The following is a 21,311-nucleotide window of genomic DNA, read 5'->3' as shown; positions in this document are numbered from 1 at the left end:
TTCCCATGTTATATAGTTAATAAAGTCATGCTACAGTGTTTTAAGGAGATTAAGGGGTGAAAGCAGCCTGAAGCCAAGAACATGCTAATTAGAGTATACAATAGAAACGTTAATCGAGTAATCTGCAGGAAGAGGAGGAGGGAAGGAAATGACCTAATTCCCTGCACTACTGAGTGGTGCCTAATGGCAAGAAGAAAACTCTTTTAAGGGCCAAGCGAACAAAGGTCCATTGTTAGAGTTTCAGAGAAGAATGCTTTGCTGTATCTCAAGCTGTTTTAACATGAGGGGTAGATGGTACAGCTTTATGAACCACACTGACCACTTCTGGAAGGGGTCAGGAGAGGATAATTAGATTTGCAGGACAGTGAGTGAAAAATCCCCAAGTAGAACCTCAAGTTTTTAAGGCACATCAAACTCCCCTTCAAAAGGATTTGTCATCTCTACAACATCGGTCATCCAACAACCATGGTGAGTCTTCCACAACTGTGGAGCAATCCATGGCTGAAGCTGCAAGAGCCTAGTCACAGAGGCAACAAATCATCACGCTGCAAGAAGCACTTCCCATGGCTTGAGTCATCTGTAGCCATTGGATGAGCCTAGCAAGCACCTCTTATGAAGTCCTCTTCCACTCTTAGAAATTTGTGAGCCTCCTCTTGAGGTACACCAGGAAAGCCCTTCATTGATTTAAGTACCACACGTTACCATCAGTGCATATTCCATCCTGCAGACCGAAGACATAAATGGCCCTCTGCCTCAAGGCTGGTTTTTGTTTCAGCAGGCACACGTGGCTTTTGGCACTCTATCAATTCAGTACTTCCAAATTCCTGCTCGGGAGAGACCCCACAAAAACAGCGCATTCTAGATTATTCATCTTTGGACTGAGAACATAATTCACAATTAATCTTACTGTAAGCTGAAGGAATCTCCAGCAGCACCAAAGAAACACCTGCAGGTTGGCAGGACTATTCACCGAATGGAGTCAGTCAAGAATTAATCCTAGGTCTAATTCTAAGTTGATTCTAGATGGAGCAATACGATGTAAAATATAAAAACAAAAGCTAACTCCAAAAGTCTCCAATGACATTGACAATACTTTCTGTCTAGGTTCAAAACAAAAGAATCCTAAGAGATTTTAAATTCAAGTTTCCTTCAAATAAGCCATCTGGTATTACATGTTTCTCACCCTTACCCTTCTTCATTATGCACCAAAAATCAGAATGATGCCTACACGTCTCCAAAAGGCTAAATCAATCTCTTTCTTACAAGGAACTTCACAGAATCACAGGATAATCCAGGACCTCAGAACGTCATTTAGTCCAACCTCCTGCTCAGGACAGAAGTTGATTTCCCCAGTGTCAAGCTAGTAAGCAAGAGACCATGAGCTTTAAGCATGAAATGGCCCCTCAAGATGTGCTTTCCCTTGGCAAATAGGAATGGCATATTGAATGGTAGAGAACTGCAGATGACAAGATGACTTTCAAACCAATCTCAAGCTTCATGTTTGCTGACAGCCCTTCTATGCTAGTTTGTTTCAACGTTTGCTCAAAGCAAAATGATTAGAAAGAACTATTGCAGAGAGCTCGCTGCAGACACACCAAAGATTGTGCGAGCTAATTATGCATTTGAAAGGTTAAGAGCCACAGCATCCTGTGTTTTACAGTCACTTCATAAGAAAAGTGTGTTCCGTGTAACCAGGCAGCACTGGCATTACAGAACTTTATTCACAGCAATCATTGCTCAAGTAAGACATCTTGGATTTGACCGTCTCTTAAGATAATCCTTCATCTGGCCCCTCAAGAATGGTCTGAAATATCAGAAGTGCTGGATTCCCAAAATCCAAGGCAGAAAATATAACACTGAAGAGAACACAGTTTCCCAGAAGGATAAACTCACGTAAGCAATCTGCTAAGTCAGAAGCGTACAGATGTAGTTGCACTGGGCTTCCACCCAAGAGAGTAACCTTGAGGGGTCTTTGTTTTTTTTTGTTTGTTTGTTTTTTGAAATTCTCCAGAAACATTTCTGGATGTTGAAAAGCCAGCAAACCAAATGCCATAGCTGCAAATTCAGCTAACACTGGCTATGGACAAATACTTTGACCTCAAAGAACTTAGTAAGAGTAGTTCTGAGTTCTTTGAAGAGCAGAACTTGCATTCACTGAGCTTCAGGTATTATGGTTTCTCTAGATTCAGAAACAGAGTCTCAATTCAAATTCATTTCCACAACGCATTTTTCCTGCTTGCAAAACTTTAAGGTACCTGCTAGCAGAACTAGCTGAACCTGCAATACCTGAAAGTTTTCATTCCCACAAAGTGAGATCGTTTGGATCAGAGACTTCTTCAGAGAAAGTTAAGAAAGCCTGTTGCTAGAAGTGTTCACACATCTTTGCTTCACTTTTAGTATGAAAAAAAAAACATTTCAAATAGACTGAAAAAAAGACAGAAAGGTATTCGGTCATAGAAATTCAGCTATGAGATGCTGACTCTCCAAACTCACTTTCGAGGAAAAGAATCTTAGGAAGGACAAAGATTAAAAACTATTCAGCACAGTTTCTATTCAACTCCAACATTACACAAATGACTATTTTAAAGTAAGACATGTACCTTTTCACTTTGAGAAGTTGTGAAGTATGAAAGCGAAGTTCATCCAACAGCCTCCCTCTGCTTTATTCTTAATTTCTCATCACCCTGTTATTACACTCCTGACACCATTTCAACTGTAAGTTCATTTGCTGCTCCAGTAAAACAAAACAACAAAATAGACGTGTTGGACAATCTCCATCTTGCACAAGAATGTCCCAAGTCTGTAGTTCACGCATGAATATTTGGTAACTTACAGCTAATTAATGTACCACCTTACTCTGTTCTTCCTTCTCTTAACTTCAAGCTTCGAACAGCCTTTATGTAAGGTACAAAACACGTCCCTTTCTAAACATATCACCTCCAGCATTTACATATAAAAGCATATGACCTACATACCTCTGGATAGATGTCAGAGGTCTGCCTACTCTCTGCAAGCCCAGCATCAATGTTTTATAGTGGCCTGACAGAACATACTGCAGCCCATCCACAAGCTAAATGGCTAGTTGAGCTGTAGTTTCCCGTATTTCTGACATTCAAGTATGTCTTTCTTGGCATATTTTCAATCATGTCATATGAGATCAGGTACAGAACAAAGGACACCTTTAGCAAGGATCCAAGAGAAAATAATTGATTACTTTGTGAATTTAAATTTCTAGTAAAGCTATATTTCAATATTTCCAAATATATTAAAAGCTGTCTCTTGATGAATAAGGTTAGACAGTTTCTATGCTAATACTTGCAGTTATACATAAACACAAAACTAATCTTTTGCAAACTTGTTTTCATGTTATATCCTTCTACAGCCAGCAATACAAACAGACCAAGCTTCAAATTTCTCCACCTCCTCATGTTCCCTTGGATCACTTACCAGCTCCCACTTTGTAACGGCTCAGCGAAAAAAGCTTCATGCTATTTGATAATACATTTTTTCCTCCTTATCTATATTTAAGGCGGAGCAATACTTTACTTCCTACACTTCTAATCCAATTTGGCTAAGAGGTTTGCTGTTTATAAAAATACACAGGCACTTGCACCAAAAGGATGCAACAGCCATTCGTTCACCTCTACATGGGCACTAACACTGAGTAAAAAACAGGTTAATCTCAAGTAGTGGTAAGAAGTCAGTGCTAGGGAGACCTTCCCTAAATTTTACTCACTGACTAAGACAGGAATCCAGCACACTGTTTGCACGTACAAAGCAAGAGCTGGTAGGTGCTCATGATTCTTTTCTACCATTCTCAGTGCAGCAGCAATTCAAGCACAACTTTGTGGAGGTACAGAGCATAGAGAGAAACCAGATCTTCAAGCTTTTTCCTGAAGTTTCAACAGAAAAGAAAGAAAATACTATTACAGCAATGCTGGCATGTTGGGAATAGCTGCGGCCTCATCAAAAACTCAGTAAAAACACAACGATTAAAGTATTATGTATAGTCTTTTCAGATAGAAGTTCTGGTACAATTGTGCATACTCTTACAAAAAAAACCCAGAATGACTAAACCAAAGAGAATAAGAGCAGAAGTCAAACTTCTACAAACACTTCAGTGGCTTTGGCCTGATAGCATAGCTCTTAGTTGTTTAACACTTGAACATAGAGATACCTTGAATCCTCCAACAATAACTCAAGTTTACAATTTGCTATCTACATAGAAAAAGGCTACCTTCAAATAAAAGAAACTATCCAGCTGAATAGGGCAAGTGCTCTCTTCTTGAGTTAGCACAGACCCCAGAGCTAACACTCAGAAGGCAAAATATTTTCAAGTGTGTGGGTCATGTAATACTTGTTTTCCAGAGGCACCAAGAATGGTGGCATGTTTTTTTTTTGTTTTCTCTAACCAAAACATGCTCTCAACAACCTGTAGTATTTTTCGTTGTCTTTGAGTGCATTGCTAAGAAAGATAAAAACCAGAAAAACCTAACGTACAGAGACAAGAGATTTTAAGTTGGTAACATGCAGGAGCAGTGGGAATCACAGGAGTAAAGCACTTCTCAGCAGTAGTCAAAGTACATACTCACTGTTACACAGCATTTGACCATTCAGCAGGTAGTTTCATGGCCTGCCCTTGCATTTACAAGGTTGGCCAGTCATGTCACTCGCTCTAATGAAATTACATTAGCAAGACAGCAACTTGACTCTTTGTAATTCTACCAGTAAGTGAGGAAGGTGCTCCTGAAGACAAACAAGTTCTTCCTTGATCATGTGAAGTCAAGGAAATTGTCTTAAAGCAAACTTTCAACATATGGCCTAGAAATTGGCAACGTTTGTGAAACTGAGATTCAGGGACACAAGCTAAGTATATTTCTCATCATCCAAGGCAGGTTTACTTATTTCCCACAGAACGTTTTCAAGTAACACAACTTAAGAAAGTCTTCAAACAAAAAAACAACCAACAACCAAACAACAAAACAAATATATGCTTAAAGCTGTATTCTAGCTAAGACTCTGGTTCTCTGTGGATACTTCAGAACTACCTGAAGAAGCCTCAAACCAATCAAGCAGTTACAGATTAGGCTACAGATTTGAATGAGCTCATACATGAAAGAAAACCCACATCTCCTTCCCTTTTTGTGCATTTCTAAAACATGCAAAGACAAATGCAAAACACATTACATCAGTAAACTCAATTCTAGCAGTGGCTTTGATGTAGTAGGGTACATGTATGCCTTGAAAGGTGGGCTTTAAGCAGTACAGGATTACTCATTCTCTCTCACAGAAAAGCCTTTCCATTCAGGCAACACTGCTGGGAAAACGCATCAAAAAGCGCTGCCACAAAGAGTTGCAGTTTTGACAGTAATCTGACTAGGTCATTTTTAACTGGTAACAGTTGACACTGCAGTACTTTTCACAGTTTGGAAATAATTTCACATGATTTACAGCAAGCAGTTATTTACTATTCTAAATGAATTGTTAACGTACTACAGACTTCTTCCTTCCTGAACCTTGAGACATGGCTTGAGAGAAGATTCAGCTTTGACTCCCTGTGCGCACTTCAGATATTCCCATCAACATCTAATACATTACTGCTTGGGCATCTGTCCTCAAGCGTACCTCCATGCACCACAGAAACCTGCTTCAGAACTAACTCTTTGCAAGTTCCTCAGGACAGACCAGCCCCCTCAGGACTGACACTGCTCACGAGTTTCTCTTCAAATGACTAACAGCTGTTCACATTGAGCGCATCGCTGCTTCAGTCACGTGCACTTGTAAAGGTTTGCACAAGTCCTGCCCACGTTCAGTTTGCAAGCTTTCATTAGTTACTCTGCTACTTAGGGGATGTCTTGCGTCAACCATCCACAGAGAAGCAGAGCACTGTATGGCAGAGGTACGAACAGCCATAGCAGCCAAGTCCACATGCACTAGGAAGCCACTACTCAGACTTAGCTGAGATGCCTGACTGCATTCAAGCTTCTAGAGCAATGTGAATTCAGTCAGGAGAACACCAACCAAGCCCATTCAGGTAATTAACCATGCAACAGATGTAGCAAATAAGCCAGAGAGCTGCTAATACAGCAAAGCCAGAGTAATCCATTCGGTGCTAAGAACCAGAATGAGTTCATAAAATTCTGGCCAAGTGGGACAAAGGCTCCAAGTTTGTGAGGCTGACGAGCTGTGCTAACTAATAAGTTGCTGCCTTAGCAGCAAGCACACACTGCCTCCATGCAACTTAGTGACAGGCATTTTATTGAGAAGTTAAACAAACAACACCAAAAACAAACTATCAAGCACACTCAGCTTGGCTTTAGCAACCTTAAAACCCCAGCTGTAAAAGTAATATATCTCCTCTAAACAAAGGAAAGAGAAGACTTTCTCTGGCTTCACACTGTCGTACTTGAAAGTCTGACATCATTCTGCACCTTCAGCATTTCACTGATGGAAGTGCGTGAATTACACATCCTGGACACAAACTCTAAACTACACAAAGAAATACAGTGCTGTCACAAGCTAACCCTCCTGCAGCCTTGTGTACAGTCCTTGCCTGTACACAACACCACCGGGACAAAGAGATGCCAGATCAGCAGGGCACAAAACAACTCAAAAATAATACGTATGCTAAGGAACACTACAGAACCAATGTCAAGTATCAGCTCCAATTATTAGTTTATTTATCAGTAGCCCCCATCAAGTCTTTTTTTCCTGTTTGTAAGAGAGGCATTTCATTTCAACTGCAAAAAAATACAAGCCAATCAAAAGGGGCGATACGGGAAAATGCTATATTCTAAGAAGTCTTTGCTTTAAAACCAATCTTCAACTCAAGATTTTTATCTTGAAATTATGCTTTAATAGCAATGGGAAAAAAACTTGGAGATATCGTGTATACAGCTACACCATTTTTATCACATTTAAAATCTAAGTTAGAGTACATACCTCATATTAGAGATGAGAAACAAATGCGTATATAGAAGTTTACCTGAAAAGTAAAAATTGGATAAAAAAGAGGTTGCAAACCGCATCCCCAAAGCCGTACGGCTATGTCCATATATGCTGAAGACTGACAGATCTACATTTACTTGCAAAAAGAGAAGTCTAAAACAAAGATTAAGAAAATGTAGTAGAGAACCTAACACAAAGGGGTGTCAATGCAGTCATAATTCCCACAGAAGTGGCAGCCAACAGACACCAAAGATCACAAGGAGAGTTTTCTTGTTAACCAAAAACAGTGCAGAATCTCATCCCAACCAGGAATGCACAGAATAATCTGAATCTGTTCCAACATACAGAAGATGCTATCCTTTGACACAGTTTCAGCCCTCTGAATAACTGCTTGCAAACTCAAAATGCTTCAGAGGTGGCTTTTACTGTGGCACAAACAAAGACTTGCCCATTAGGTTTTAATAAATAAATATTTGCAGCCCTTAAGTTTAGCCAAAGCAGAATTTTGCAGCAAGATCCTCTTAAGGATAAGTGTTTTCTTTAAAGCATGCCAAAACCATTAGTTAAAAGGATAATCTAAATAAAGGCATTGTTAAAAGAGTAAAACTACATCATACCATGGCTGGAACAGCTACACAACTGGTCAGAGAGGAAAGATTATTTCCTGGCACGGTAATGTAGCAGCAGACTGAGTTCTTTCTCTTTTTGTTATTACGTTAAGCCTTCAAAATGTTTTGTAAAAATAAAACTGAGGTTTGCAGCTCATCTGCAAACTACCAGTTGAACTGAGCAGCAGGACTTTGTTTCTTGGTATAATATGCTGACAAAAAAGTGAAAGCATACTCAGCAAGGAAAAGGAATTAGACTCCTACTTCTGCTCTTGTTCACCTGCCTGGTCACCTCATCAAACTTGACACCCACGTCATATTTATTACCTAGGTGCAACTAAGTATTCAGCTCCATTGGAGCCAACCAAATTAACCGACGTAAGCAAGATCACTATCAGCCTACCTAAGCAAGACTGTACTAGAGCAGATCTGGGCTGAACATGTAATTTAATTCACCACTCTGATTTTGGATAAGCCCCAGACATTCAGGATAGTTACAGTGCAGTCAGAGACAACACTCAGTGCCAGCTACAGTACTTAGCTGTGCACTGTTTGACTGAAGAGATGAAGCACTCGGAAGCCGGGAATCTGAGAGATCCTCAAGCATTCAGCTTCACTAACATCAATATCCCACAGCTCTTAGGGAAGTAGACTCTTCTAAGTTTGTTGCAAGTATTTTGGCTTATATGCAAGTACTTGAACACTGTAAATACTCTCTGACCCATGCTATCTCGTTAGATAGAATTTCTTTCCAAACAGATGAAAACTTTTGAATTGATAAAACAAAGCTGTACTAGCTACAGTGTTTTTACAGCTCTAGATCATACTGTATTATCTGACAAGCTCCCCTTTCAAATACAGCAGCACTGGTGAGTAATTTTGAAATAAAAATTCACTCGGGAGAGAAACTTGACAGAAACAGAGGCACAGTGGAATCCACAGCAGATCTGAAACTAGAAGAATTATGCAGCATTAATCAAGTCAAACTCATTTGAAAAAAAAAATCAAGAACTTGACTTTTCTATACTTTAAGTGTTTCAGGCTGTTCACCACCTATACTGTCTCATCATAACCTGCTCTAGGATTTCGGCAGTTTAAATAAAAATAGCAGCCACTGACGTAATGATACCTTTGATCATGAAAAACATCATTATGATTACCATCTCATGCCTATTGGCTCTGATCCCCCAAGAGGTAAGGTAAAACTGTAAACATTTCCAAAGTCATATGCCAAGTCTGCTTGTTATTAATCACACCCATTGGATCTGAGCTTGTATTCTCACTTTCACTAGACTTAGTTTTGCTATCAAAGCTGGTCTAAGCAAGGAAAGATGATGTTCTCACAGCACTCCTTTATTACTGCAAACAATAATGAGGCAGTAGCAGTTGTCCAAAAAACAAGAGGGCGAAGAAAAAGCAATGAGCCACATACATACAGCGACAAAGCTACTAAAAGCAAATTAAGCATCTTAAGCCTACCACATCAAAGGGTGCATCGTCAGACTAATGACAAAACTTAAGATTCAGCTCCCTGAACCTCTGAGAAAGGAATTTAATCGCAGGAGTCTTCCACGAGGTTGGTGAGAAGCGTCTCCTTGCTGGAAAGTTGTAGTCAGCAGATCCAGAGCAAAGAAGCACGCAGGGCTGCACAACTCAGAGCCCAGGAGTGGGGCTGCATGCAGCCAGGCCGGGGAGATGAGAGGGAGAAGTAAGACATCATTCTCAGCAGGTACTGCAATACTATACCAGCTCAGAGTCTCTGGAAACAGTCTTCAGAGGAAATTCAACATTAAGGCATGAGAAAATACGGCTTGGTAGAGCTTAACAGTCAGATCTCTTATATCATCAGCAGTTTAATAAAAGCTGGGCCAGTTGCTGTAGGGAGACACTGTGCCATGAACAACTTAAAGCATTTCTTCTTTGCCCACTGTAAAAAGGCACTGTTTAGTGAACAAATACAGACAGTAACAGCAAGACAACACTAATTGTATTGTTCTAAACTTGTACTTCTTGCAAGTAATCTTAATCAAAATCTGACAAGTTAAATAAAAGGTACATTTTAAGGGAACACAGGCAATTCTTTTGGGATGTAGTTACCTAACTTTCTCTTCAAGATTTTCATCTATGGAAGTTCAGATGCAAGGAGAAACGTTTGTTCTCTTAGAACAACTGCGCAGATGGAAACTCACCGTGTCCAAGAACCGCAAGATTGTAACCGCACTTCCACTTGGATTTACGATACATAACCAAAAGCCAGGCTCGCAGAGGGAAAGTGACCTGTTGATGATGGTGGCTGTCAACAATGGGTGCAGATCAGTTAGCTGCTAGTGTAGACAGGACAAGATTTTTCAACACTGCGAGAGAAAGCGAGAGCGAGACCATATGGTTAAGCCCCATCCACATAAGCACCAAACAGCTAGCATCACCAATTGAGAACAGTCAGCTGGAGGAGGCAGAGCTGGGAAGTCTACCTGTTACTCCAGCCACTGTAAAGAAGAATGGGTTTGCAGAGACTTATCGATGCTGGCTCAGCACCTGAGCAAATAAACACTTTGAGAAAAGAAATTCTTCTGTTAACAGCATTTCTCTGAACGTGGCATACGCTGTGTCCAATCGATATTCCCAGCGCACCGCAACTCACTCACTCGTCCAAAATTTTGCAGTGAATTCAGAGACCAGTCAGGCTGTTCAAGCGTGCTTGAGACTTCCCCCCCAAAAAAAACCAATTCTGGAGTGATACTGGGTAATTCTAAAGTTATACATTTATGGGAGACTGACAGTAATGCCAGTGGACATTGTATGCTGTTTGCATGCTGTTCAAGACTGGCTTTAACTTCAAACTGCTTTGAGCAGTGGGAGCAGAAGGGGCTGGACTAGATGATCTCCAGAGACCCCTTCCAAAACAGCTTCTATTCATTGGGAATGTGGTCACTAGTACAGAGACACAGGCCTTGTGTGCAAAGACAGAAGCACTGCATCGCAGAACTATTACTTATCACCTATCCTCACGACCCGTAGGAACGCCTGCACTAGGTTACCACTGACCTACAGCAGAATTTCAACCTGTGGTTAAACAATTTCAAGCTAGCATAAAGTACCACTGCCTGCAAAAGCAGCAGTCTTGCTCGCTGCCTTGCATTTAGACAACATTTCTGCACAGCCACGTCATGGTGCTCACAGATTGGAGCCCAGACCTATTCCTCAGTTGGATTCACTACATTCCACATGTGTCTGCAAACACAGGATGGGAACAGAGAACTTGATGAAGTTGTCTGTGTGTTCATTTCCAAAAAAGAACGAAATTAGCTTTTTTTTTAAATGAATGCACTAATTAATAGCAAGATGACAGGAAGCAGAGTTTGTTTCTCAGCAGTACTTAAAAGCTGTGTTTAATCTTGAAAAAACAAGGAAACATAGCCACTCCTATTCTTAACCTTGGAGTCGATTCTTGTTTTCTTTATATGCACCCTTTTATTCAACTTCTTTTGTTCCTTTATGTAACAAAAGCTGAGTTCATCGGCAAAAAAAGATGGCTTAGTACAACAGAAATCTTATCAACATGCAAAATGAGTTAATACTCACTTTATATGAAGAATGTTTGAAAATTAGTTTGAAAACCAAGCACAGTAACTGCAATAAACTAAAAACTTTTAATTTGGTTTCGGATACAAATGTAGATTTGCAACAACTCTTTATTCTGTCTTTAACAGGTTTAGCCATTTCTTGTACATTTTCCTATAGGACAATTTTTCTGTTACAGTCTTTGCTACGCCTGGTGGTCTGGGACCAGGGACTGAACTATAAGCTATGCCTGAAGACTGGACAATTGACATTAGGCAAAGAAGTTAGGCCTAACAAAAACCACTGAGTGCCAGGAGGACTAACTAGTAATTCCCACATATGTCAACTACTAATGGGGAACACAGAACTCCTTGGGATTTCAAATCCCTCTGCAACAAGAGACCCCTCCCTCTCTTCCCAGTTTCATGCATCTTTGAAGAACTGAGCAAACTTTACTCTAGCAGCACTAACAGAGGGTGCAGTTGCAAAGCAGAAACCAGAACAGACTGGCACTTAATAATAAGAGGCATGGGAAAACTAGTAAGAGGGGGAGGGGGAAAACACCAGGCTCCATTGAGTGCCATGCTCTTCCACATCAGCATAATAGAAGGGAATCCTGCTTTGCTCTGAGGGCGCTGAGCCACCTGGCCAGAAGCCACGCTTATGCACAGCTCCTTGGCCCCGAGGGTTGAAAATAAAAGATGAACAGCCAAAATATGAAGCCAACAGACACAGCTGGATCAGCAGACCTGATGACTGCGGCACTGTGAACAAAGCAAGCCATGCTGGTTGGCTGTTTTGTAACGTGCCCCACTCTTTCCCCCAGTTATTTCCTTCCTATCCTTGTCTACCTACCACAACTTCTATTAGCACTGTTTCTCTGCCCTACCTCTTCTCTTCGGAGTCTAACATCTCACAGGCTTGGATTTGTACAGCATACAAGCACTGCAAAATAGAAACCCATAATTTTTGGTACCGTCCGGACTAAGATTAGCTGATTGAAACAGTCCTTTCCCGCCTCAGATTTTTACCAAATTCAAGTTTCTTGAAAAACAGTTGAAGGACTTCATTTATGACATTATCCTTACTCACAGTGTATCCGTCACTGGGAAAGTCAGGAGTTCAAAAAATACTTCAGTGTGCTGATTTAGTTCCTATAAATGGAGAGTTTGGCCTCTGCAGAGATGCCTGATTCATGGCTCTCACTCACATCAGTAGTCAGGCAAATAAACACCATCAAGATCCTTCCCCAAATTCCCTCAGGGAAAAGAAATTAAACTGATAGGTTGGATGGAACAGATCTAAGAAGTATCAATAATGGTAGCTGGAAAATCTAAAATTAAAGACCCTCTGGTTTTGATGCTTTTCAGTACACACAGTACATTAAATTTGGCATAAGCCCAATGGAACATGAAGTACTTGTGGACAATGTCTGCCAAGAGCTAGAAATATAGCAGTCTTTAAAGGACAAACAGAAAGCCTCAGATCATTTCTACTTTATGCATCTGAAAAAAAAAAAATTGAATCAAGGTGATCTTGAGGGAACATGTGTATTAAATCTAATTGGCATGCTTTGTGAAAATGAGCATGTGCTGATTGGCACAAAAACTGTATTTATCCTTTTATAATTTGTTCCACTTGTGACAAAGGTTACAAACAGATGTTGGGACTCCTCGTGCTAGAAGTCACTGTGCTTTCCTCCTCAGCACCAGACTCGTGGCTCAGGCAAGCTCTGTACCTGCTCCTTGGTCACACACATGTCTCAACACCTGACACAGTCAAAGCAGAAGAAAGAAATGAGAAGTGTGAACTTTGGGAACTCACACTGTGCTGTTGGTTTATTCACCCACGTTCACGTGTATTGGTACTTCGTTAGTTTACACATCTCAGAGCTGAGCAAGATTTGATTAGGAACAAACCAAATGCTAATTTGCATTTCTATAGCAGCCTCCAAACATCAGCACATCAAGCATCAACGCACCTGTGAGTTTCTTAGCTTTTATCAAAATGAAGGCAAGAATACGAGCCTGACATCCATCTGGGGCTTTGGAAACACCATCTTCACAAACAGATTCCTCCCCCCAACTTCACAATCATCTAACACAGGAAAAGAACACTGAGCTCCTAGCTGGATAACACAGCAGAGCACAGCTCTTCCCGAGGTTTTCTGTAATTACACTAGGGACTGCTTACACATCCCTCCCCCACACCTCCCTGGGATCTAGGAGGGAACATAACCCTCCCATGCTTTCACAGAAGGGCCCCAGCCCCACCCCTGGCTACGGATCCACACTGGGGAGCAGGAGAAATAACATACTACCCCAAGCCTGACATCTGCTCAGAGCAAGGCAGGGAGAAAAACTTCTCTACAAGCCAAGTACTATCTGGATCTTTAAAGCTGCTATTTATTAACAGCTGATGTTTCGAAGTATGTAACAAAAGGGCCAGGTAAATCTGATTGTTGCTGTTCTTCATAACGCCTAGAAAATAGCAGCAAGCCTACGGCGCTTGTTATTCTGGACTCTAAGAGACTGAAAAACACCAGATGTTCACTACACGTGCTTAATTGACACAATAAGCAAGCTCTTCACTTCTCCCTTTGACCGGTCCCTCAGAGCTTTGAGGCAGCAGCTTATCTTCCCCTTATCTTTTGGATCACACTCATATCTCTGCTCCTGTTCAGACACTGCCAACTTCAATACGCTCCTAGCTGAGGTTACATTACATGAAACATTGCAGGAATAATGCTTCTAATGCTTTTCCTGCCCAGGTAGGAGTTCCCATTGCCTGCTACACATAGCTCACCAAACAATGAAATGGTGAGTAGTTATTGAAATGAGAAAAAAAAAAAAGAGCACAGATAGGTTCGCATAGGAAATGAAAAGCAATTGCTATCCCTAAGCCACCTAAGCCCCCACATTTCAGTGCTGCATCATTGCCTTCCTCAGCCAACAGCAACAAGCACAAGGCCCTAGTCTACGTTCACATCTGCTACTCAGACAGCCCCTGGGCAAAACTAGCAAAACTAGCCACGTACTGACTGGAAAGATATGCACACGTGCACAAAAAAAACAACACAAAGCTACCTATGCGATTATCTGCTTGCAAGATCAAGCTGAGATCCTCAGCTCCAGCAGGTGACCACCTCAACAAAATACTGCATTGTTTGTTTTTCCCAAAAGAAAAGAAGAAACCCCAACTGCTGCCCTTAGCTCTGCACACTCCAGCTCTCTGCAATAACCTTGAGCAGTTTTCAGAAACCTTCACGGGGAGTCAGCAGCTCCTGCAGCACCAACAGGGTGTCTTTACAGTAGAAAGCTCTACTGTAAAGCTATTTCTCATACAGCATCAAATGAACGCTCCAAGAATTGATGTGGGCTATCAGCAGCATAGTAATTACCTTATTAACAGCAGATCAAAGACCAAAGATTCTAGAGGGATGGATCCACCTACCACGGGAATCAAGAGGGGGAGACTTGGCTGGGAAAGTCATCTCAGCACAAAGGAGAGATCAGCCGTCTACAGACAGTAACATGCACTGCAGTACAACTTGCATTAGCTTGGTCTGCCAGTCCCAGGGGTGAGCTGCACAGTTGGTGCTTGTTCAACTCGAGGAGATGCAGGCACGGCAGACGGGGCCAGAAGAGCAGTCCTTACCTAACGAGGCAGCACTATCAGCACAAACATACCTAAGCATTATCACATGAGAAAGAAAAAAGACTAAATGCAACACCTAAGGGCCCACTTTGGGGCCTTCTGATTCTTGGCACCGCCTATCTGGAAAAGCGAGGAAAAAGGTGTAGAACTTTTCTTAAGAGGGGAACTGTCTTTTCTGATTGCCCACCTCCCTCCTTTAAACTGAAGTTTAAAGTCATCTTCTGCTAGCCTTGAAATACAGCAGCAAACAAAATGCAGCAAGGTGCTGTATTTATCACTTCGGTGCATTTATTTTCTTACATGTTAAACGTGCCTCTGAGTACTTACAGTGGCTTGGGGGAAAAGCAAACAAAAGCAAACAAAGAAAGAAATCAATTACTGGGAAATAGCAGAACTGACATTTTTAGAATTTAGAATAATTTTAGAATTAGAGGTGCACTACAAAAGGAAAATGAGCAACAAGTGCTTTAAAAGGAAGTGAATTACTTGATAGTAAGACTCCATGTGTGATGCACTTGGGATTTTTTCCCCCAACCTTATACCAAATAAATAGTTTGGGCTATACAACATGACAAAAGAACTATTACTTATTCTCCCAGTTGAACCTTGTGCGAAGCCATGATTAAAGCAATATTTATTCTTGTAAAAGCATTGTACTGAATTACAACTGCTTCAGATAAGCAGAAAGGATATCAAGATAGAATCAGAAAAAAATCTCAGTATACACATTAACATTTAAGAGAAAAGGAGACTTGAAACTTCTTGAACAGGAGTTCTTCAGAGACAACTTTTACCATTATACATGATAAATTTTCTTGGGACAAGAAAGTACTCCTCCAGTTTGTATGTTCTTAAAACCAAGTCTTATCTATTCAATACTGCTCAAGGACTGAAAACAGAAGGAAGTGATGGTAGATCTAACCCAGAGATGCCGGTCTGACTCCCCTGACCGACAAACAAACTAGAGCAACTAACACATTAATGCTGTTGACCCAGGTTATGGGGTTACCCTCGTAGAGGAGGAACTGGCAGAAGGCAGGAGAAGCTCTCAGCAGTTGCTACTTCCCAATCATTCCCTGCTCCATTCAGACAAACAGTTGAGCAGGAGCGCTGACAAACAGACGGGTCAGGGTGAGATACTTGAATCAGATCCAAGTTTGCTCTTGCTTTGCATTCAGAAAACTCTTACAAGCCTTTAAATCCACCAATTTTAATGCAAATCTTACCATGTTCTTTACAGGTGAGAAATATCAGTCCTGACAGCTTTGGTCTCTTATCACCCACCTTGCCTGGAAAGAAAATAGCTGCCCCAGCTCATGAAAGAGCACTTTTAACTGTTTGTAATGAAGCCCAAATGGTCATGTAATTGCAGAAACATTACATATTTGAAATTCAAATGACTAAGTATATTCAAGCAGGTAAATCAAGAGGCAAAGGTTGCAATAATCCATTGACAGCAGTCCACTTAAGAACAACTTTGGCTAGGCAGGGCTTTTCTTTTTTCCTCCTGGAGTCCCAGCTTTGCTATGCTATCAACCCAGTGAATCTCACTCAACAAACTTGCTCCAATTCCATACCTTGCAAACATCTACAAAACATTTTTGATGTATCCAATTTACTTGAAACCTCAACACATAAGACTGCATTCTCTAGTAGCTACTCTGATTATCCTATTTAAAATAAATAAGGCACAGATCACTTCTGGTTTGAGTCTAACTTCCGTTTTTCATTACCTTTCTTGCTGTTCATTTCTGTACTACGCTACAGATTGGAACACAACAGAGCCTCAGCCACTATAGCAAATGCTTAAGAAACAAACATAGAATCCCAGCATTTAGCAACAAAAGCTTTTCTGCCAAAACAATCATGGTTATCTGCCCAAGTATTTCACTTGTAAACTAACAGGCTGACAAAAGCTTGCCTACATCTGAAACTTGGATTAACTTTTGTCAGTTAGAAGGTAAGTTTGCCCCGACTGACACATACACATCTATCTAGTATAGCCAGATCAGCACCTCTCAGCCCCAAATATCTCTACTACTAAAAGCCTCCCCAGAAGAATGCTTTTGCCTCTTTGAAAACACATTTATGCAATTAATCTGCTGCAAACAGTGTCAGCATAGGAAAAACATCTGGCTGACACAGCCATGTAGCCAAGATCAAGGGAGATCACAAACATTTTGAGCCAGTGTGACACAGACCCAAAGTCTTCTGTAACACATTCTGATGGTGAAGAAGGAAAGTACTGCAATCTGAACACGAATTGAGTAAATCCTCCCTCCAAGAGGAATGCAACAATGGGACCAGGAGCTCCTCCTCCACCAAGTGCCATACACCTCAAAACAGTAACAGAGTACACTTCCACTCCCAAAATGGCAGCCAGAAATGCACTGCAAGGTTTGGTCCACTCTGCTCTTGAGTACATGAGATTTGAGCCTAAAATTTAGGCATTTATGTAAGTACATACTATGCATGGTAGTCAAGTAACTATGACTGAGTTCAGCACCATGGATTAAGAAACAAGGTCAACAGATTAACTTTTATTACCTATTCATGAACCAAACCACGTTCCTACACGGCAAAGATCCAAGGATACCATTAATGTTTAACTAAATGCTTCCATCCAGCCTGAATCAAACAAACTGCTGACTAGCTCGCACTTGAGCCCACATCCCTCAGAAGCACCTCACAGCACTTATCGAAACTAGATGACCACATCATCGAAACTAGATGACCAGCTACCTTCAGCACAGGGTACCGGTGGAGGGAGGTCAACAAAATCAGCAGAACTGCCCTGTAGGGACGTCTGAAGGTGGCTTCAACAGCTTGTCATGGCAGACACCACTAAACTTTCTGTATTCACTCATGACTACAAGGTTATTCTAGAAAGGTCGTTTCAATAGTTAGGCACATTTGCTGCTGCAGGCCACATGACAACGGTCAGCAGAAGAAGGCCATGACAGAGTGCTGGCGAGGCAGCCAATAAGCCATGCACTTACCTGAGCCAAGCACTGAAGCATCTCCTCCACCCACGAGTAATACCCGCTTTTAAATCGGTGTAAATACAGGACACTTGGATCAGAACACATTTGTAGTGCAAGACGGTAATTTTTCTGCAGATCACTTCGTCAGCAGCAACAAGGGAAAGCCTGCTTTTTTGTAATTTAAGGATGACTTCCAGCATGCCAAAGATTTTTTTTTTTAAACTCAAGAGTTTTTGAGTACTTCTATTCAAACAACAATTTGAACAAGAAATATTAAAGCTACTTGCAACAATGGTAACATCCACTGGCAAACATAAGGGCCACAAAGAACACTCCACAGCGGTACTGTATTGCTCCAGACTGCCCCCAGCAGAACCTCAGCATGATGGAGCAAAGGAGCCCGAATGGAAATCCATCTCACAAGCCGCCTAAAGCCTCCAGGAAAACAAAGGACCACTTGAGCTTTGCCCAGCTGGCAATTTGTGGACACCCAGCACTGCACGGAACCAGAACTAAACTGCTGCTTCTCCTTCCTCACCACCAGTCTTCCCATCCAGGCAGACTGACTGTGCCCGATTAGGGACACAACGTTCATTTCAGTAGGACCTGGAGACCACCGGAGGAGTGTAATATTTACTGGTGACTCCTGGAACCGGTACATTGAAAGGAAACAGAAACTAGATCAGATGGAGACACGCTTATTTTTTTTCCACTGAAACTATCTCAGCAGTATTCGGCAGTGCTTGACCTACTTCCTACACCATCTCTTTGCTGTCACTTCCTTTGACAGTTTGTCAGCACACTTGTGAATCTGAAGATCAAGGAATGAATGTCTGGAAGCAAAAGAGCCGAGGACCTCTTCCTTTTAATGCCACCTACAGTCAAAACTTTTATGGTCTAATCAGCAAGACGTGCAGTGACCAGCCTAGCAACAAGTATGTCCAATTATTAGCATCCTTCAGGAGTTCCAAATCAACTGCCCAACTTAGCTTAATATGCCCTGAGAGATAACTTCGTTTTTCATGAAATACCAGCTTTCTTCTTTCTTTAGCTCACAGCGTGGATCAGGATCTACAAACAGTTTCAGGTTCTCTGTTTTGCTGTATTCTGTAGATCCCGTCTAAGAGGATATTATATACAAAAATATACTTGTAATTAGCTCCTTACAAATGAATAAGAGTTTAAATATCACTGGCTCCAAGCAGATGATGCTCTACTTTGCATCTACAAACACGCAGTCACTAGCTACAAATCCTGAAGAGAATGAATGCTGTTTTCCTTGCCTAGTTTCTTAATAGAAACCAATACCAAAACACGCAATGGTTCTAACAGAGAGATTTTACACTAACACAAATATTTAAGTTTTGTTTTAATTGGAATACCAGTAGCCACTTGAAACTTTAATTTCAGACACGTAAAAATAGCATGCCGACCTGCCCCATTAAGAAACGCATTTCATTGTTTAGTAAGAACAGAAACACTCATTAAGTACAAGACTGCACTCAGCATAACAGAGGCGCTCCGACAAGCCTGGCTCATTAGAAACAGAAGACATTTAAGCTTGAGGCATGCTGCAGACGCCTAAATGTAACAAAGACGTGCCCCGGAATCTTCCTGCCCGGCCATTCACACCACATAGGTAAGAGCTTAAAAAGCGGTTAGGATGCTTCCCTCATGCGGCACGCTGGGAAGTTAGGCCCCTTTCTTGATGGCTCGGCTTCCTACCACCCAGGCTTTTCCTGCGGGCAGGGGTAGGGGGGAGCAGAAGGGGATGTCCGCTGCAGACTCGTGAACTTTGCCACCACGCTGCTCGCTTTGAAACTGCTGGCCCAAGACATAAAGCCGCACAGACCGCACCGCTCCTACAAATGGAAACCCGGCTGGCCTGTTTGGGAAAGCCCTCGTCTCGCCTAACGCGGCTTCGCTTTTCAGCATAAAAAGCGATGAAAGATGCATCATCAACAGGTCATCCGGCCGCTGCTTTGTGAGAGGCGAAATGCCGCCCAGCAGAAACCGGAAGCAGCCCGCTGCCCCCAGCCTCCCCGATGCCGATTCCGAATGGAAAAATAAATCCATCGCCTGCGGGATGCGGACCGGGGCTCGGGCTGCCCGATGCCTCCGCTCACGAACCACCACGTTCCGAAGGCTTTGGAGTCCCAAGGAAAACAAACGAGCGGCCTTTAAAGGGCACGGCCAGAAACGAGAGCGCTACAGCTCAACTACTTTCCGCTTGCACGGGTTCTGGAAGCCGCGTTTCGCGGAGCTCAGACAACCGCGGCTTTCGGGGAGAGGGAGCGAACACGCAGTAAACAAACAGGCGTTCGGTATAAAACATAACAACCGCTTCCAAACACTGCTCCCCTAGCTGAAAACCCGTCCCCTGCCTCTTCAATGCCCTCCGCGGCTTTCGGAGGCAGCACACGACCTCCCCGCTCCGCTCGCTCCGTCCGAAACCGCATTCCTTAACGACGCGGTGAAAGTTGCGCTGCTCACAAAGAGCCGAGGGGGAGGAGGGCACGAGAGAAGCCCTGCGGAACGAGCCTTCCCTCCAACGAGACGAGAGAGCCCGCAGCGGGGCGAGGGCAGCGCCGGGCCGGGGTGAGGGCAGCCCAGCCGGCGTCCTTTGTGTCGTGCGCCTCAAGGCAGCCGCGAGGTCCGCGCACACTTTCCACCCCTCGGGGAAAAGGGGATTACCCCGAACCCCCGATTCGACAAAGCCTCCGGAGTCCAAAGATAACGTGGTTTTTTAAATAAAATTATTTTTAATATCTTTCCTCCCTCCCTCCTCCCCCCCCGCCCCGAGGATGGCTGCCGCTCCGTGACAAAGGCGGCACGCACGGCGAGGCGATCCCTCAGAGACAGCAGCGGGGAGGAAACAAAACCGCACGGAAAGCCAACCAACTGGCACAAAGGCACGGGGAAAAAAGAACTAAAGAGAAAGAGGGGGGGGAGGGATGGAAACAAAAACACACGAACAAAACAAAAAAAGCCAAGAAGGCTGCAGCCGGCCGGCCGCCGGCGGGAGCACAAAGCGGGGAAGGGGGGCAGGCCCCGAGCGGCTCCCCCCGGCCGTAGGGCCGCGCGGAGGCGGGCTGCGCCGCAGCAGGCGCGGGACTTACCGCAGGAAGGCGGCAGCAGGCGGGAGAGGCGCCCGCGGCTCCCTGAGGCGGAGGGAGAACTGCAGCGACACGCCGGGCAGCGACGGGCTGCGTACCCCGGAGAGCGGAGCGGAACGGATCAGAGCCGGGCGACACCACCTACACCACGCGCCTCCCAGCCGCCGCTCGGCCAGACCTCTGGGTCGGCAGCCGCCGCGCGCTCGCGCACCCAACCGCCGGGGGGCGGAGCTAGCGGGGGGCGGGGCCAGGGGGCGGGGGCACGCCCATGGAGCGCGGGGCATGCTGGGAGTTGTAGTGCCATCGTGTGGGGGGTCCATGGGTTGTGCGAGTAGGTGTCATGTACAAATGTACATAATCCTAGGCTCATTGCATCATTCGGGTTGGAAAAGACCTCTAAGAGCATTGCGTCCAACCACCAACCCATCTCCACCACA

General features: G+C 43.2%; 1 protein-coding gene across 2 annotated transcripts in view; it reads right to left on the bottom strand.

Annotated features, from left to right (window-relative positions):
• Positions 1-21,095, bottom strand: part of PELI1 (pellino E3 ubiquitin protein ligase 1) — a 45,810-nt gene extending 24,715 nt beyond the window's left edge. Inside the window, exons 1-2 of one of the 2 annotated variants that reach the window (XM_021389824.1) lie at positions 20,878-21,095; positions 9,746-9,910 (exon numbers count right to left, since the gene is read on the bottom strand). In XM_021389824.1, the coding sequence (XP_021245499.1) occupies positions 9,746-9,800 (55 nt within the window). In that variant the 5' untranslated portion in view covers positions 9,801-9,910; positions 20,878-21,095. The remainder of the gene's footprint in view (positions 1-9,745; positions 9,911-20,877) is intronic. The other variant, XM_021389825.1, reaches the window with a different exon arrangement.

The sequence above is a fragment of the Numida meleagris genome, chromosome 3 (genome assembly GCF_002078875.1).
Source record: "Numida meleagris isolate 19003 breed g44 Domestic line chromosome 3, NumMel1.0, whole genome shotgun sequence".
Taxonomy (NCBI): domain Eukaryota; kingdom Metazoa; phylum Chordata; class Aves; order Galliformes; family Numididae; genus Numida; species Numida meleagris.
Note: the sequence above shows the minus strand (reverse complement) of the source record. Positions and strands in the feature narration are given on the sequence as shown.